The sequence below is a fragment of the Helobdella robusta genome (assembly GCF_000326865.2).
Source record: "Helobdella robusta unplaced genomic scaffold HELROscaffold_184, whole genome shotgun sequence".
Taxonomy (NCBI): domain Eukaryota; kingdom Metazoa; phylum Annelida; class Clitellata; order Rhynchobdellida; family Glossiphoniidae; genus Helobdella; species Helobdella robusta.
This window is the reverse complement of record NW_008704001.1, coordinates 74,602-89,600: the sequence shown is the minus strand read 5'-3', so window position 1 is coordinate 89,600 and position 14,999 is coordinate 74,602. Positions and strand designations below refer to the sequence as shown.

Sequence of the window (14,999 nt, the reverse complement as noted above, 5' to 3'; positions counted from 1 at the left end):
GTCTGTACGCACAAGTACACACATACATACACATACACACATATATACATACATACATACATTCAAACATACATACATTCAAACATACATACATGCATACACACACATACATACATACATACATACAAATATTATACGCGCGTTTTTAAGAGTGTATACAAAGATACATACACTACAAACTTTTTTTTAAAACGCAAATAAAAAAAAATACCATGCGTATTTTGCAGTACCAAATACTAAGCACGGATTGTTTTGTTTGTTGAATGATAGTCTCTCCCTCTCTCTCACTCTCTCTCTATCTATCTATCTCTCTTACACATACACGCACTATCTCTCTTACACATACACGCACACATACAGACAAACACACACACGCACACATACTAACACACATACAGACACGCACGCACACACACACGCACATACCTAATACGCACGAATATTACAGCGGTTGATAAATGGAAATTTGCATTCAGTATGCAAGGACTGAAGCAAATTTATTTGATTAATTAGATGGATGGATGGATGGATGGATGGATGGATGAATAGGCAGACAGGCAGACAAAAAAAAATAAATGAATGAAAGAAAGATAGAATGAACGAATAAACGAATCAACAGAACGAAAGAACGCAAAAGGAGAAACAGAAGATAGGGAGAAAAAACCAAGTTATGTGCGCTGGGTTGGCTATGCTAATATTTCCCCATTAATTAGACATAAAAACCGCTATCTAGAATTCTAGGCTATCCCCATTCTCGAAATATAACACACACATACACACGCACACATACACACGCACACACACGTGAGTGTACAATAAAAAATACAAGCAACATGTACTGCGATTGAAATGTAATGAGTTTATTATGCTTCGAAAGAGATAAAAAAAATGAAACAAATAAATTAATTAATCAATAAATTAATCAATCAGTCAATCAATCAATTAGCCAATCAATCAATTAGTCAATCAATCAATTAGTCAATTAATTAATTGAAAACGAAATAAGCGTTGTTTGAAATATCAAATCAATCAAATTTGACATGTTAAGTTAACCTTGCAACCATTTCGAAAGAAAAATTTGTTGATAATATTAGTGCTATTTAATTACTAAAACAATCAATACTAGGTAATAATAATAATAATATGTTTGTTAATTAGGAAATTAAATACCTTTTAAAATAAATAAATAAAAATTGGTAAAAAATCAAAAATATCTACAAAAATAAATAAACGCAGAAGAAAATCCCCTGTTTACATTTATCCTAACAGATCAGACTGAGAATTAAAACCACCACCACCGCCACCATCATCGTCATCATCAACACCGCCCATTACGTCATCGTCGTCGTCATCGTCGTCAATGACGTCATCGTCGGCCACAGTTGGGATATTGACACCGGGTGGAAAATGACCTATAGAATGATTATTATTATTATTGCTATTATTATTATTATTATTATAATTAGGTGGTGGCCCTATGTTATGGACGTTGAAGTTATGATTGACCAGACTGGCGCGCCTGTAGAAGACCTTTCCACAGCCTGAAATTTGGCAATGAAACGAAGTTTGAGCTACGACTCCGAACCTGCGACCGTGTTTTAACCTCTGGTGCCGATAGAGATGGCAGCTATGGCAGAAGGTTTTACCGCAATCGGGGTACTGGCAGACGACAGTTTTTAAGTTACTACGCCTTCGAGGGCCACACATTTGAAGCGGCTGCAGGCTGCTGTCGCCGGTAGCCGCCACTGCGGCCGTTAACGAGTTGAAGCCTAGTTGTTGTAGTGGATTGTTGCTGCTGTTGTCAGGGAATGTTAGAGCGAGAGAACTGGAGTTGTGAGGTGAGATGGAGAGGGATTTTCTGCTCTGCACATTGGAATGATTTGCCATTTGTTTGTATTTCGTGTATGTCCACTGCAAAGAAAGATAGTTAATCATATGTAATATAAAAAAAATCTAAATGAAAAAAAAGTACTCTATAAGGTGCACCAAAAAACAAATTACATACAGATTCTTTGATCATTTCTTGTCCTAATGTAGAGTGATGAAAATTCTCGAATATGGCAGAGGTCGGGGCCAGGATTGAATTTTCCAGATTAGCAAGTGGATCTCCGTGGAAAGTAGACTGCGAGAAAATATTATTTTCATTTTCTATGCCGGCTTGGAAATTATTTTTTTTTCTATGGTGGTAATTGAATTTGTAATTTGGACCTACGGGACTAAATTGGCTGCCACTGTGATGATGTTGTTGCTGTGGTTCTCTGCGTAACAAGTTATCACCATTATTGTTGTTGTTGTTGTTGTGAGTACCATAACTAACTAATTGCAGTTGTTGTTGAGACTCGTGCTGCTCAATCAGGTCTTGTTCCTCCGATGAGATTTCAGATTTTACAAAAATAATTTCCTCTTCTTCATCATCGTTTTCTATAACTACATCCTTAACAGTTCTGTTGTTGTTGTTATCATCGATGTTGTTGTTGTTTCTTTTATTACCATCAGCCATTGTGATGCAATTTGATGCTCCACACTCATCGTCACCACGTTCGTCATCTCTACTACTATTATTACTATTATTATGGATTTTACCATCACTGCTACTCTGAAAATTAACATTTTCACTAATTTGATCATTAGGAATACCACCCTCATCATCATTACCATGTCTGGCCCCAGAAATTACACTAAAATCATTCAAATTATTAGTTGTGAGATCATTGTTGTTGTCTATATTTACACTACCAACTTCACTGTTGTCTTTGCTGCTAACAGATGCACAGTAATCAATGGATGAATTGTGTGCATCAATTGCAATGCTGCTGCTACCCTCCTCTGCTGACACTAATTTTTGTTCAGATCGCTGGTGACATTTAACTGCAGCGGAACTTCTTACCAAATTGTTGTCATCTTCATAAGTGACAACATTTTTTAAATTTCTTGACTTAGAGCAGGTCCCAGCCTGACTGACGTTTGCAGATGACGTGTTGGTTGGGGGATTATTAAGTTGTTTCTGTAAAAGTGTGTCATCCAATTGAACGACGAAGACGTCCTTCTCGTCGATAGTTATGCCCAGGAGGCCCTGGATACGCAAACTTCTGTCAAAATGGAGGCCATTTCTGCACAAGAGACTGACAGTTTGAATAAGGAGAGCGGACACCCTTTTTTGGTCCGGTTTCATGATGATAAATTGGAATTATTGTGATTGATTGATATTGAAGTGAAATTAGTGAAATCAGGATTTTGAGATGTTTCGTATTTTTAAACAAAAAGTGGTTTTTAATTTAATGTATATAACCAAGAAGCACTTAAAAAAGATATTTTAATCATTTTAAAATAAATTAACCAAAGAACGGAACAATTTATTACACAAAATTTTTTAAATATCGCTCGCAAGAATAAAACAACATTTACACACATATATATACACATAGATAAATAAGTGTGCATCCTTTTTCAAATGTATATACATATATATATATATATATAGAGAGAGAGAGAGAGAGAATTGTATATGGAGTACTGTAATCACTATATATCATAGTTTGCATAAATCTCTCTCTCTCTCTTTCTTTCTCTCTCTCTATATATACATTTATACATGTATATGTTCATCTTCCTTCAAAAAATCCATACCAACAAGCGCTATACAATCCCTTTACGTGCAATACTTTGATTATGTGACATAACAGTATAGCACAGAGGGATGTCATTCAGTAGACAATATTTATAAATAGTTGACATAAACATATACATATATTTACATATTTATGGATATACTATTACTTATTATATACAGATAAAATTATTATGTGCACTAAAATTATTTGTTTAATATAATTCTGCCATACATATACAAGTTTACACTTTAATAGGTGTTACCTACATGCAGTTAATTTCATATCCATCAAATTAACACATACAAATGGATGAAAGGAAAACACAGAAAAACCCATTTTTCTTAATTTTTTCATTAGAAACTGATTAAATGTGTGAAATTTTTTTCGTACAAAAACTTCTAGAGAAGCATAATAAATAAATAGTAATATTTATATATGAAATTACATATGTCATATATAAATAAAAAAATAGTTGAAAATGAAGTAAAAAAGATTCTCAAAAAGAGTCATCTCAAAATTTCTAAAGCACCAAAATTACTACTATAAATATTTTGAGACTGTCTGTTAGTGGTGGAAGATGATGACGACGATGATGATGGGGGCACATATCCTACCCTGGCATGGGTGGTGCTCTCCTTGCATTCAAATGAGGGACTGGCTGGTCGGGCATTCTTTGATGATGTTACATTCTCAGCTAAATCTACATTTTTTGATTTTTCTTTCTTCAGAGAAGTCCATTCGTTGATGTTTTCTAATTTCAGTTCAATTCTTGTTGGCTGTCTTCGTAGCATTGCCTTTTCTTTTAACCTTTCTTTCTGAAAAAGTAAATTGAAAATTAGCTTTAATAATTTAATTATGATTCTTTAGTCAATCAATCAATCAATCAATCTTTGTTTTGCGTCCAGATACCCGGTTCTTGATTCTTTAGTAATTTTATTAAGTTTTTTAGACTTCAACTACACTACTACAACCTCAATTAAGTTAAATTTGAATAAAGCTAAACTTTGATAATAATCTATCATTTTAAATTCACTTTTTTCTAATGAAATTTAAAATTTAACAGTCACTGACAAATTAAAGATTATTAAACTAAACTAAAAGCAGTAAAAACTGAAATTGAAATTACCCAACCAAGGAAAAAACTAAAACTTGTTCTCAATGAAGAAAAAAATTGTTTATAGAAACAAATATATAACAAATTAGGTAAAACAAATTAAATTCAACACTAACTACAATCTCTTAAATTTTGCAATACCTGAAATTTCTTTATCACCAGAAACCCCACAAAATTCTTGAACTTGAACTGACCGGGTTTAGAGACGTTGAATTTAAGTTCAAATACACTTTTAAAAATTTAAAAGTAAACCAGACGAAAACATTTTAAAAGTGAACTAGTTATCAATCAAAAACTTCACTTTTAGTTTTTAAATGTTTTCTTCTTTCACGAAAAGACTTCCAGTCGCGAAATATCTATCCCTTGGCCACAAATTCCGGAACATTTCGTTTCCAAATTGCAGAAACATGTTTTTAAGAGATGTTATTGAAGTTTTAGAAAAATTCGCCCCCTTAAGCTTGGCGGCCCAGTGGGATAATGTGGGACTCTTGGTTGAGCCCGACAACACTTCAGCTGATTTCATTAAAAAGATCATGCTAACCAACGATCTGACATTAAATGTTAGCAATTAGTTGATGAATTAATTATTTTTGAATCTAATTTTGTATAAAAAAAGAAACTTAACATACATAAAATTAATATTTCCATTAATTAGGTTATGAAGGAATGCATAGATAAGGAGATCAACCTAATTATTTCTTACCACCCACCTATTTTCAAGCCAGTTACCAGATTATTACAATCGTCATGGAAGGAAAGTGTAATAATGTCGTGTGTGAAGTACGGGATTGCTCTGTACTCGCCACACACCTGCTGGGACGTGGTGGAAAATGGCGTCAACGATTGGCTACTGACTCCATTTAGTCTGTTTATCCCCTTTAAACCATCTCTGTTTTCATGTGTAATGTATTTTTTTGTGATTTCGAAATTTAAGGTTCTATGTTGTTATTGCATGGTGTGTGATAATATACATTGGTTATAGATACATGTGTATGTAGCATGTAGACATATTTGTACATATGTGAATTATTTAATAATGAAACGTTTATAAATGAGTTTAATTTTGCATCAACTTTCAAATCACGTACATCAATTATAAGTTAATTCTTTTAAGATGAAATAGATCCAATAATAATTATGTTAAATTAAAAAATTCAATTTCACTTTTTGTGCAACAGAGGGCAAGAAACAGTGTCTGAAAGCAAGAGAAAGAAAGGTGTACAGATTCACTGTTGAACTACCTGAGACAAAACTGTCAGATGATGCTCTAGAATCAGGAGTTCTATCTGATATCTGGGAGATATATGGGCCAATTTCTCATATAAAACTCCCAAATGATAAGTAAAAGTGAATTTGTTTTGTTTTTAATGTGATGAGGTATTAGTAAGTGTAAACTTTATCACCAGAAACCCCAAAAAATTCTTGTCATAAAATTACATCAGCTGAGTAAAAGTGAACTTTTTTCATATTAATTCAATATAATATATACAATATTAATTATTTCTTATGTAATATTTTCATATTTTTTATAATATATAATATTAATGTGATATATTAATGTTTCTTTTCTCCTTCCAGGAAGGCTTTCACATTTGTCTGTGATGAAGTTGACTTGAATGACGCCAAAGCTAAGCTAAAGGGATTGGCCGTCAATTTTCATTCAACATTCACAGATGTTACAGAGGTGAGAGAGAGAAAGAGAGAGAGAGAGAGGATTATTTGTGTGAAAAGTATTGTTTGAATTATCATTGAAAATCGTTTAACATGTTTATTATCATTGATACAAAGGTCAAGATCTTTTACTTTTTTTTCTTTTTTAAAATTTATTTTCAAGATTACCAATGAAAGGCTAGGTGAAGGTCGTTTGATGATTTTAGATCAACCAATCAGGATCAATGAGGCCATTGACATCATCAAGAAACATCTCAAACTGGATCACGTGTTGTTGGCCTCGTCTCATCATCTTCAGAAGAAAAATTTCAATGGCTAGTTTCGATTTCGTCACCTGTTACTGTCGTTTAGACGATGTTATTGCTCTTTGCTATTGTTACTATACCTTAAAAATCATTGAAAAAAATGCGATAAAATGAAAAAAATATTTATTTATCGACAAGATGGCTACCAGCTGATATCAAGCATAGCAGTTTGCGCTGGGTCGGGATCTAGCGTTCTGAAAGGTGCGAAGGCAAACTTGTACATCACTGGAGAGATGGGCCATCACGAACTTCTTGACGTCACCAACAACACGTGCGCGCCTTCTTCCGTCATTTTATGTAACCATAGCAACACGGAACGCGGGTTTTTGAGTGATTTCATGTTGGGCTATTTGAAAGGGGAGTTAAAAGACAAGGTTGAGATTCTGGTATCTGAATGTGATGTCGATCCACTGGTTGTTGTTTGAGTTGATGATGGGTGAAGGTGGTCTTGTTTTGGTGGTTTTTTGCGGTTGGTTTTTAGGGCGGTTTGGTTTTGGAAGGTTTTTTAAAGTTGGTTTTGTTTGGGGTGATTTAGTTTAGTTCATTTTGTAATGAAAGTGATTGTTTTTTTTTCAAAATTTTGAAATAGTAAATTTTTTTCGTAGTTATGTCTTATATTTTTGAGTGATTCTTTTTGAAATTATTGAAAAAATAATATATAAAGACGACCTTACGTACGTACATACGTGCATGCATGCACATGTAAAATACAAAAATAACCTTTACAATCATACCGTTGTACGTTTCACACACGTATTTTACGGTATTTTGTGTTTATACCGTAAAACGCTAATGCTAATATCAATATTAAAATGTATAAGTATGTGTGTGTGTATGTGTGTTTGCGTGTGTGTGTGTGTGTGTGTACGGGTGGTATTTGGTGTATCCTGCCGTATTTATTCCCACCTTTGGAATGAAAATGTTAGAAAAAGATGAATGTGTCTGTCAGTTCGGTGTAGATTTTTTGTCTGCCTGTTTTTTTATAGAGGGGTCCAGCTGGGATTTGCCAGACCGGTCGATATAATGACCCTTATATCGACACGGTTATTAGTTGCACCTCATTTGGGTGTGAATGTTTCTTTCTCTCTCTTTCTCTGTGTGTCTGTGTATGTCTGTGAGCCCTGGAACTGTCATTGTTAACAATGAAGATGATCATATGATAACCTAGATAGCCCGATAACATAATATCGTGGAGGAGATGATATAACACGGCGATGACGAAAACTGCGGAATATTTCTGGGTACTTGCATACGTTCAGTTGAGTAGAGAAATAAATACACATACAGATACACACATACACACAAACCTACATTTATACATACACATACACGGACATACTATGCCTGCAGTTAGTCAAATTTCGTTTGGCTCGCGTAGCTACAGTTTCCAATTTATTTCCATTCGCATTCTTCATTACAACTTTTTTCCAGGGCAATATGTTTTCTGAGATTTTTAAATTTTCATTTTTCTTTTCTTGCATGTTTTTACATTTGTTGTTGCGTTTTGCAATGTTAATTTTTCAAATTTTTTTCTTCCGCTTTTTGGCTTTCTTTCTTTTTCTCTCTCTCTTTCTTTCTCTTTTTTTTTCCTCTTTTCATCTTCTTGTATTTGTTTATCTATCTTCGTCTCTGTCTTGTTCTTCTCTTCCTTCCATTTATTTTATTTTGCTTAATTCATTCAGAACTTACTCCCTCTTTCTCTCTCTCTTTCTCTCTCTTTCTTTTTCTCTCTCTCTCTCTCACTACTCTCTCTTTATTTTCATCTTCATCCCTCTCTCTATATCTCTCTACTTCATTTCTCGCACTTTATATTTTAGCGGCGGGGCGAGCGTTACTTGCAGAAGTGTATCACTCTTAATAAGGCAGGCCTTCCGGTGCACGAGACTTTCAAATGGATACAAACTGCCAGCAAAATTATTATCAATTATTGCCTTTATTATCTCAGTCACGTGCTCATTTGTTTATTCATTTATTTTGTTAATCCGTCTATCCATCCGTCTATCTATCTATCGCTATTCTATTCATTTTCGTTATTTAATAGTTTTTTGCTGTTTAGTTTTTGATAATTCCTTCAGCTATATGTAGTGCTTGTTAGTTCGTGAAGGTCGAGATGTGTTACAGTATAACCGAATTGGTTTTTGACGGGTCAATATCGGTTCAATGGCGGTTTGTGATCGGGTTATATTACTTATATTTCTAGGGACATTTATATCTTGGTTATTTTCTTTAAATGGTTTTAATATTATTCATAATGATGAAGACGATAATGATGGTGATGAAGCTGATGACAAAGATGATGGAAAAGTAGATGAGGGAGATGATGAGGAAGTTGATGGAAATGTAAAGGAAGGCAGAAGGGGAAAGCGATAAAAATATGATAAAAGGACAATTAAGAAAGTAAGAGAGAAAGAAAAGGAACGAAATAGAGAGAGGGAGAGAGAGAGAGAGAGAAATACGCTAAAATGAGGGTTCATAAAGATACATCATTATACACATATACACAAAAAATACACAAACTTTAACAAACTTGTGTATTCAAACATCTACAGGCATACACAAAACGATACAAAAATAGACAAGCGTACATCAATGTATACACGCATACACGACATACAAAGAAGCAATCAAATACAAACATTTAAAAGTAGATTTTACTGTTAAGTGTACATTCATTGTATACAACAATTAACAAACACGTAACTTGAAACATTCAATTGTATACGCGCACACACACACACACACACACACACACACAGACCAACAAACACACACACACACAGACCAACAAACACACCAAAACACACAGACCAACAAACACACAAACATAAATAGACACACGTACACACGCACACCCCAATTTACACAACGTGAAACAAACCAATAAAATGAAAATGGGCCGTTAGGCACAGTGGCTTCCTTTCAACAAAATGACCACCTTATAATCGTTAAGTAGTAAAATACTACACACATATACATACATACATACATACATACATACATACATACATACCTACGTACGTACGTACGTACGTACGTACGTACATACATACATACATACATACATACATACATACGTGCATGCATACATACATACATACACACACACACACCATACATACACAAAATTATTTATGTAACAGTAGTAGTGGTGGTAGTAGCTGTAAAAGCAGCAGCAGCAGCAGTAGTAGTAGTAGTAGTGGTGGTGGTACTGGTATCAAAACAAAACACAGCGAATCTTGACAAGTAAGGCAAATAACTAATTTAAATTCAGCCGTCAATTAATTGAGATTTGAAATGAAAAAAAGACAAAAAAATTAAAAAAATTATCTTTTTGCCTTTAATATTTTTGTTTTATTTATTTCTTTTTTGTTTATATAGTTTTTTTGGTTCGTATTTTTTGCCTTTCAAATGATACGTGCCTAAACAATGTTTGTGGGTAATGTATGTTTAAAAACATGTGTTTAAAAATACCTAAATATTTGTTTGTATGTATGTATGTGTGTGTGTGTATGTATGTATGTATGTGTGTATGTATAAATACAACAAAAAATAAACAAAACTCAAACATAAACATAGAGAGATACAGGCAGTAACACGTATGTGGTTTATGCCGGCGCCGTGCTATGCTCAGATGAGGAACTACTAAAACGTGTTATATTTAAAAAACACACATACACATATATACACATACATACACACACAAACCAACATACATACACACACAAAAACAAACATACATACACACACAAACAAACATAAATACACACACAACAAACGTATATATACCCTCAAAGATATAGATAGATATAGATATATAGAGATATGTATCTATACTTACATACATACAATAATATACATACGAGCAAACATGCACACACACACACACACACATACAAACAAACAAACAAGCATACATACAATCATATACATACATGCAAACAGTACAAAGAGTTAGTTAAGCGAAAATCGAAATATCAATTTTGATTACAGAATATATACATACACGGACAATTTTTTCTTGCTCAACATGGTATATAATAATACTAATGATAACAACAACAACAAACATAATAGTAATAATAATAATACTTATTATTGTTGTTGTTGTTGTTGTTGCGGGTTTTTTGTAACCTATCTTGTAATTCCGCATGTGCGGTTGCTGTGAGGGAATGCCAACATTTGCGTGAAGCTAGATTGTGGATTTTTGGTTTGTTGTTGTTGATGTTGTTGATGTTGTTGCTTTTGTTGTTGTTGTCCTTGATGTTGTTGATAATGTTGTTATTGTTGTTGTTGTTGTCCGTGATGTTGTTGATAATGTTGTTGTTGTTGTTGTCCTTGATGTTGTTGTCCTTGATGTTGTTGTTGATGTTGTTGTCCTTGATGTTGTTGATGATGTTGTTGTTGATGTTGTTGTTGTCCTTTATGCTGTTGTTGATGTTGTTGTGGCGGTTTTTCATGCTGTTGTTTTTCTTTCTGTTGTTCATTCATTTGTTTATTCATTCAATCGTTTGTTAGTTCGTTCGATTGCTCGTTCACTCGTTCGTCCATTCGTTCATTCACTCATTTTTTCATTCATTCATTCGTTCAATCATCGTGGGTTTTTCCAAGTTTGTTGCATTCTTACATGAGTTAGCTATAGAACGTTTCTCGCTAATCCGCGTCTTCCTTCTTAGCCTGCTCTTGAATGAATGAATGAATGAATGAATGAATGAATGAATGTGTGAATGAATGAATGAGTGAATGAATGAATGAATGAATGAATGAATGAATGAATGAATGAATGAATGAATGAATGAATGAATGAATGAATGAATGAAGAACGAAGGAACGAGCGAACGAAGGAACGAACGAACGAACGAACGAACGAACGAACGAACGAACGAACGAACGAACGAACGAACGAACGAACGAACGAACGAACGAATGAATGAATGAATGAATGAATGAGTGAGTGAGTGAATGAATGAAAAAGTGTGTGAGTGAATGAATAAATGAATAAACGAGTAAAGGAATGAATGAACGAACGAATGAATAAATGATTTAATGAGCAAATTTTTTAGATAGAAATTTAATTAATAAATAAAGACAATGATGATTAATTATTTCAAACAACATGGAGTTACCCTCTTCATGTTTTATAACTACTTCTTTATAAAACATTCTATATATAGTTTTTCGTTTGTGTGTATACGTTCGCTTTTGCGTGTGTGTACGCGTGCGTGTGTGCGTGCGTGCGTGCGTGCGCGAGTGTGCGTACGTGCGTTCAGAATGTGTGTACAACAATTTATATAGAAGAGTAGAGATGTTTATGCCTGTACGTCGTGCTCTGAGGCTGCTGATTTCTATGGTCTGTTCATTAAATTCTATGGTGATGAACGATGACTGTGTGTATTTGCACGTACGTACACACGTACGTACACATGCACATACACTCGTACATACACATAAATAACATAAAAACATACATACTTGTATAAGTACTCCTCCACTTTTGGACTCACACAAACTATTATAAGTTTAATAATATAAAATTGGTAAAAGAATCACATAGTAGTGTACTTGGTGGTATTTTTGTGTTAGGTACATTTGCTGTGGTACCCTTGAATACGCTGGTACACGCACACATATACAATTATACACACCATGTTTATATCATACATCAGGTTTGGATTTTGTGTTAGGTCATGTGAGCTTATTGCACACACATATGTACAACTATAGCTCCTGTTGTATTGTACTAACACGAGTACAAACATTGTTATGTGAAGAGAGAGACAGAGAGAGAGAGAAACAGAGAGGAAGAGAGAAAAAGAGAGAGTGAAAGAAAGAGAAAAAGACAAAAAAAAGAGTGAAAGAGAGAGAGAAAGAGAGAGAGAGAGAGAGAGAGAGCCGAGAGGAAAAAAAACTTTTGTGCGTCGTGATTTTGAATTCATGCATTTTGTCTGACTGGCTCGGCTTTGTTTTATTAGAGATTAGGAAAAAATATTATTATTAATATTATTCGTCATAATTATTGTTATTATTATTATTCGTCATAATTATTGTTATTATTATTATTATTATTATTCTTTATGATACATTTTTGTCATTAACGTAATCAATTTATCCTAAAATTCGATCGCATTAATACCAATGTCGTTTCCATGTTGCTGTTGTTATTGCTGTTGTTGTTGTTATGGCTGTTGTTGTTGTTGTTGTTATTGCTGTTGTTATTGTTATTATTATTATTATTTCCCCGTCACTGCATTATTCCATTTATTATTAATGACGAAATCTGAAAAGACTGACTGACTTAAAATGATCGAAGGAACGAAGGAACGAATGAATGAATGAATGAACGAATGAATGAATGAATGAATGAATGAATGAATGAATGAATGAATGAATGAATGAATGAATGAATGAATAAATGAATGAGCGAACAAATAAATGAATGAACGAATGAATGAACGAACGAACGAATGAATGAATGAAAGAGTGAATAAAGAAATGAATGAATACCCCAAAAACACCAGAAAACACCTCTGAAAAAGTTCGTCCAACTACTGCAGTCCTAGCAAATATGTTACTCAAGTCATGCATCAGACCTATGGAAAAAAATTTTTTTTTTATTTTAATATTTTTTTTGCTCTAAGTATTTTTATTTTAAGTAAGAAAAATATATTCTTGTTTTTTTAATTATTTTAATTTTAGATAACTTTTTAGTTTTTTTTTGCCATTTATTTGGATTAAATAGTTCTACCTGTCTGTTAGTTTATGTGTGTGTTTGTTTGTTTGTTTGTATGTGTGTGTGTGTGTGTGTGTGTGTGTGTGTATGTGTAAGTATTCGATGGGGAAATTTCATCGAATGAATTTCTGTTAAATGAAGCGAAAGCCTCAAATGGTGACATTTTTAACAACAACAACAACAACAGCAAAATTAACAATAACAACAACAACAACCATAACAATAATAACAACAACAACGAATAATAACAACAACAAGCAATAACAATAACTATAAATAGCAGCAATAACAATAAATAATAACAGCAACAACAAAAATTTAAACGACACTCCAGAGACTACTCTAACAATGGCACAGAGATTTATAATGTGGATTAGTGAGCGTAAACATGTTTCTCTGTTTGTCCTGCTAATTTTTGTCGCATTTTTGCTCTATACTTGCGCGTGTATGTGTGTATGCATGTGTGTGTTTATGTGTGTATGCATGTGTGGGTGTGTGTGTGTATGTGTTTGTATATGCGTACTAGCGTTTAAATGTGCGAAACGACTGATCATATAGATTGTTTTAGTGTGTGTGTGTGTGTTTGTGTGTGTGTTTGTGTATATGTGTGTATATTTGTATGTATTTATGTGTGTGTGTATTTGTTTGTATGTTTGAATGTTTGCACACACACACACACACTACACACACGCACACACATATGTGTAGCATGAAAATAAATAAATATTTATCTCAGTTGAGATAGATAGATAGGTGAACGACATGGCAATACTTTGTACACTGAAATGGTAGGTGTGTGTTTGTGTCTGTATGTGTTTTTATGTGTGTGTGTTTGTTTGTATGTGTGTGTGTTTGTGTGGTGTGTGTTTGTATGTGTGTGGTTGCGCGTTCGTTTCTTTATGCGTCATACACGTATTACCACGCAATTAACGTTCCGAAAATGAAAGAATTGTTTTCTCTTCTTTCCACCAGTGTTATAGTCATTATCGTCATCATCATCGTCATCGTCATCATCTTCATCTTCTCATCTTCATCAAAGGCACCTGTGTAACCATGTAACCATCACCATCATCATCATCATCATCTTTTTCTCCTTCTCTCTCTCTCTCTCTCTCTCTCTCTCTCTCTCTCTCTCTCTCTCTCTCTCTCTCTCTCTCTCTCTCTCTCTCTCTCTCTCTCTCTATTAATAAATCATTTTATTAATAACAGCAGAAAATTTAATTGAACGATTTTGAAGGGATTTAAATCCGAAAAGATTTTTGTTTCTTTTTCTGGAAACGGATGATGATGACAACGACGACGACGACGATGTTGATGATGATGATGATGAGGATGATGGCGATGTTCACTCCTTCTCTCAGATTCGTCATTATTTATTTGACATATTTGAACGACTTCTATGGCTATCGCATTTTTAAATTAGCTTCTTGCTTCTCTCACTCTCTCTCTCTCTCTCTCTCTCTCTCTTTCTTTTTTTCTTTCTCTTTCTCTCTCTCTGTTTTTCTTTTTCACTTTCACTCTCTTTCCCTCTCTCTCTCTTTCTCCTAGTTTTTAATCTTTTTTCCTCTCTT

At 33.7% G+C, this 14,999-nt stretch overlaps 3 protein-coding genes across 3 annotated transcripts; 1 reads left to right on the top strand and 2 right to left on the bottom strand.

Moving 5' to 3' along the window:
* Positions 1-1,257: 1,257 nt before the first annotated feature.
* On the bottom strand, positions 1,258-3,172 carry HELRODRAFT_184146 (hypothetical protein; the record flags this gene model as incomplete). Its single annotated transcript, XM_009016578.1, has 2 exons — positions 1,258-1,911; positions 1,973-3,172. 2 exons carry the CDS (start codon positions 3,170-3,172, stop codon positions 1,258-1,260), a joined length of 1,854 nt encoding a protein of 617 aa, XP_009014826.1.
* A 1,885-nt stretch (positions 3,173-5,057) lies between these two features.
* Positions 5,058-7,364, top strand: HELRODRAFT_105066 (hypothetical protein). The gene is made up of 6 exons (XM_009016577.1): positions 5,058-5,285; positions 5,381-5,588; positions 5,904-6,066; positions 6,304-6,409; positions 6,560-6,710; positions 6,840-7,364. The coding sequence occupies exons 1-6, from the start codon at positions 5,133-5,135 to the stop codon at positions 7,124-7,126; spliced, it is 1,068 nt and encodes a 355-aa protein (XP_009014825.1). The 5' UTR covers positions 5,058-5,132; the 3' UTR covers positions 7,127-7,364.
* A 1,124-nt stretch (positions 7,365-8,488) lies between these two features.
* Positions 8,489-11,158, bottom strand: HELRODRAFT_184144 (hypothetical protein; the record flags this gene model as incomplete). Its single annotated transcript, XM_009016576.1, has 2 exons — positions 8,489-8,603; positions 10,833-11,158. The coding sequence occupies 2 exons, from the start codon at positions 11,156-11,158 to the stop codon at positions 8,489-8,491; spliced, it is 441 nt and encodes a 146-aa protein (XP_009014824.1).
* Positions 11,159-14,999: the final 3,841 nt, after the last annotated feature.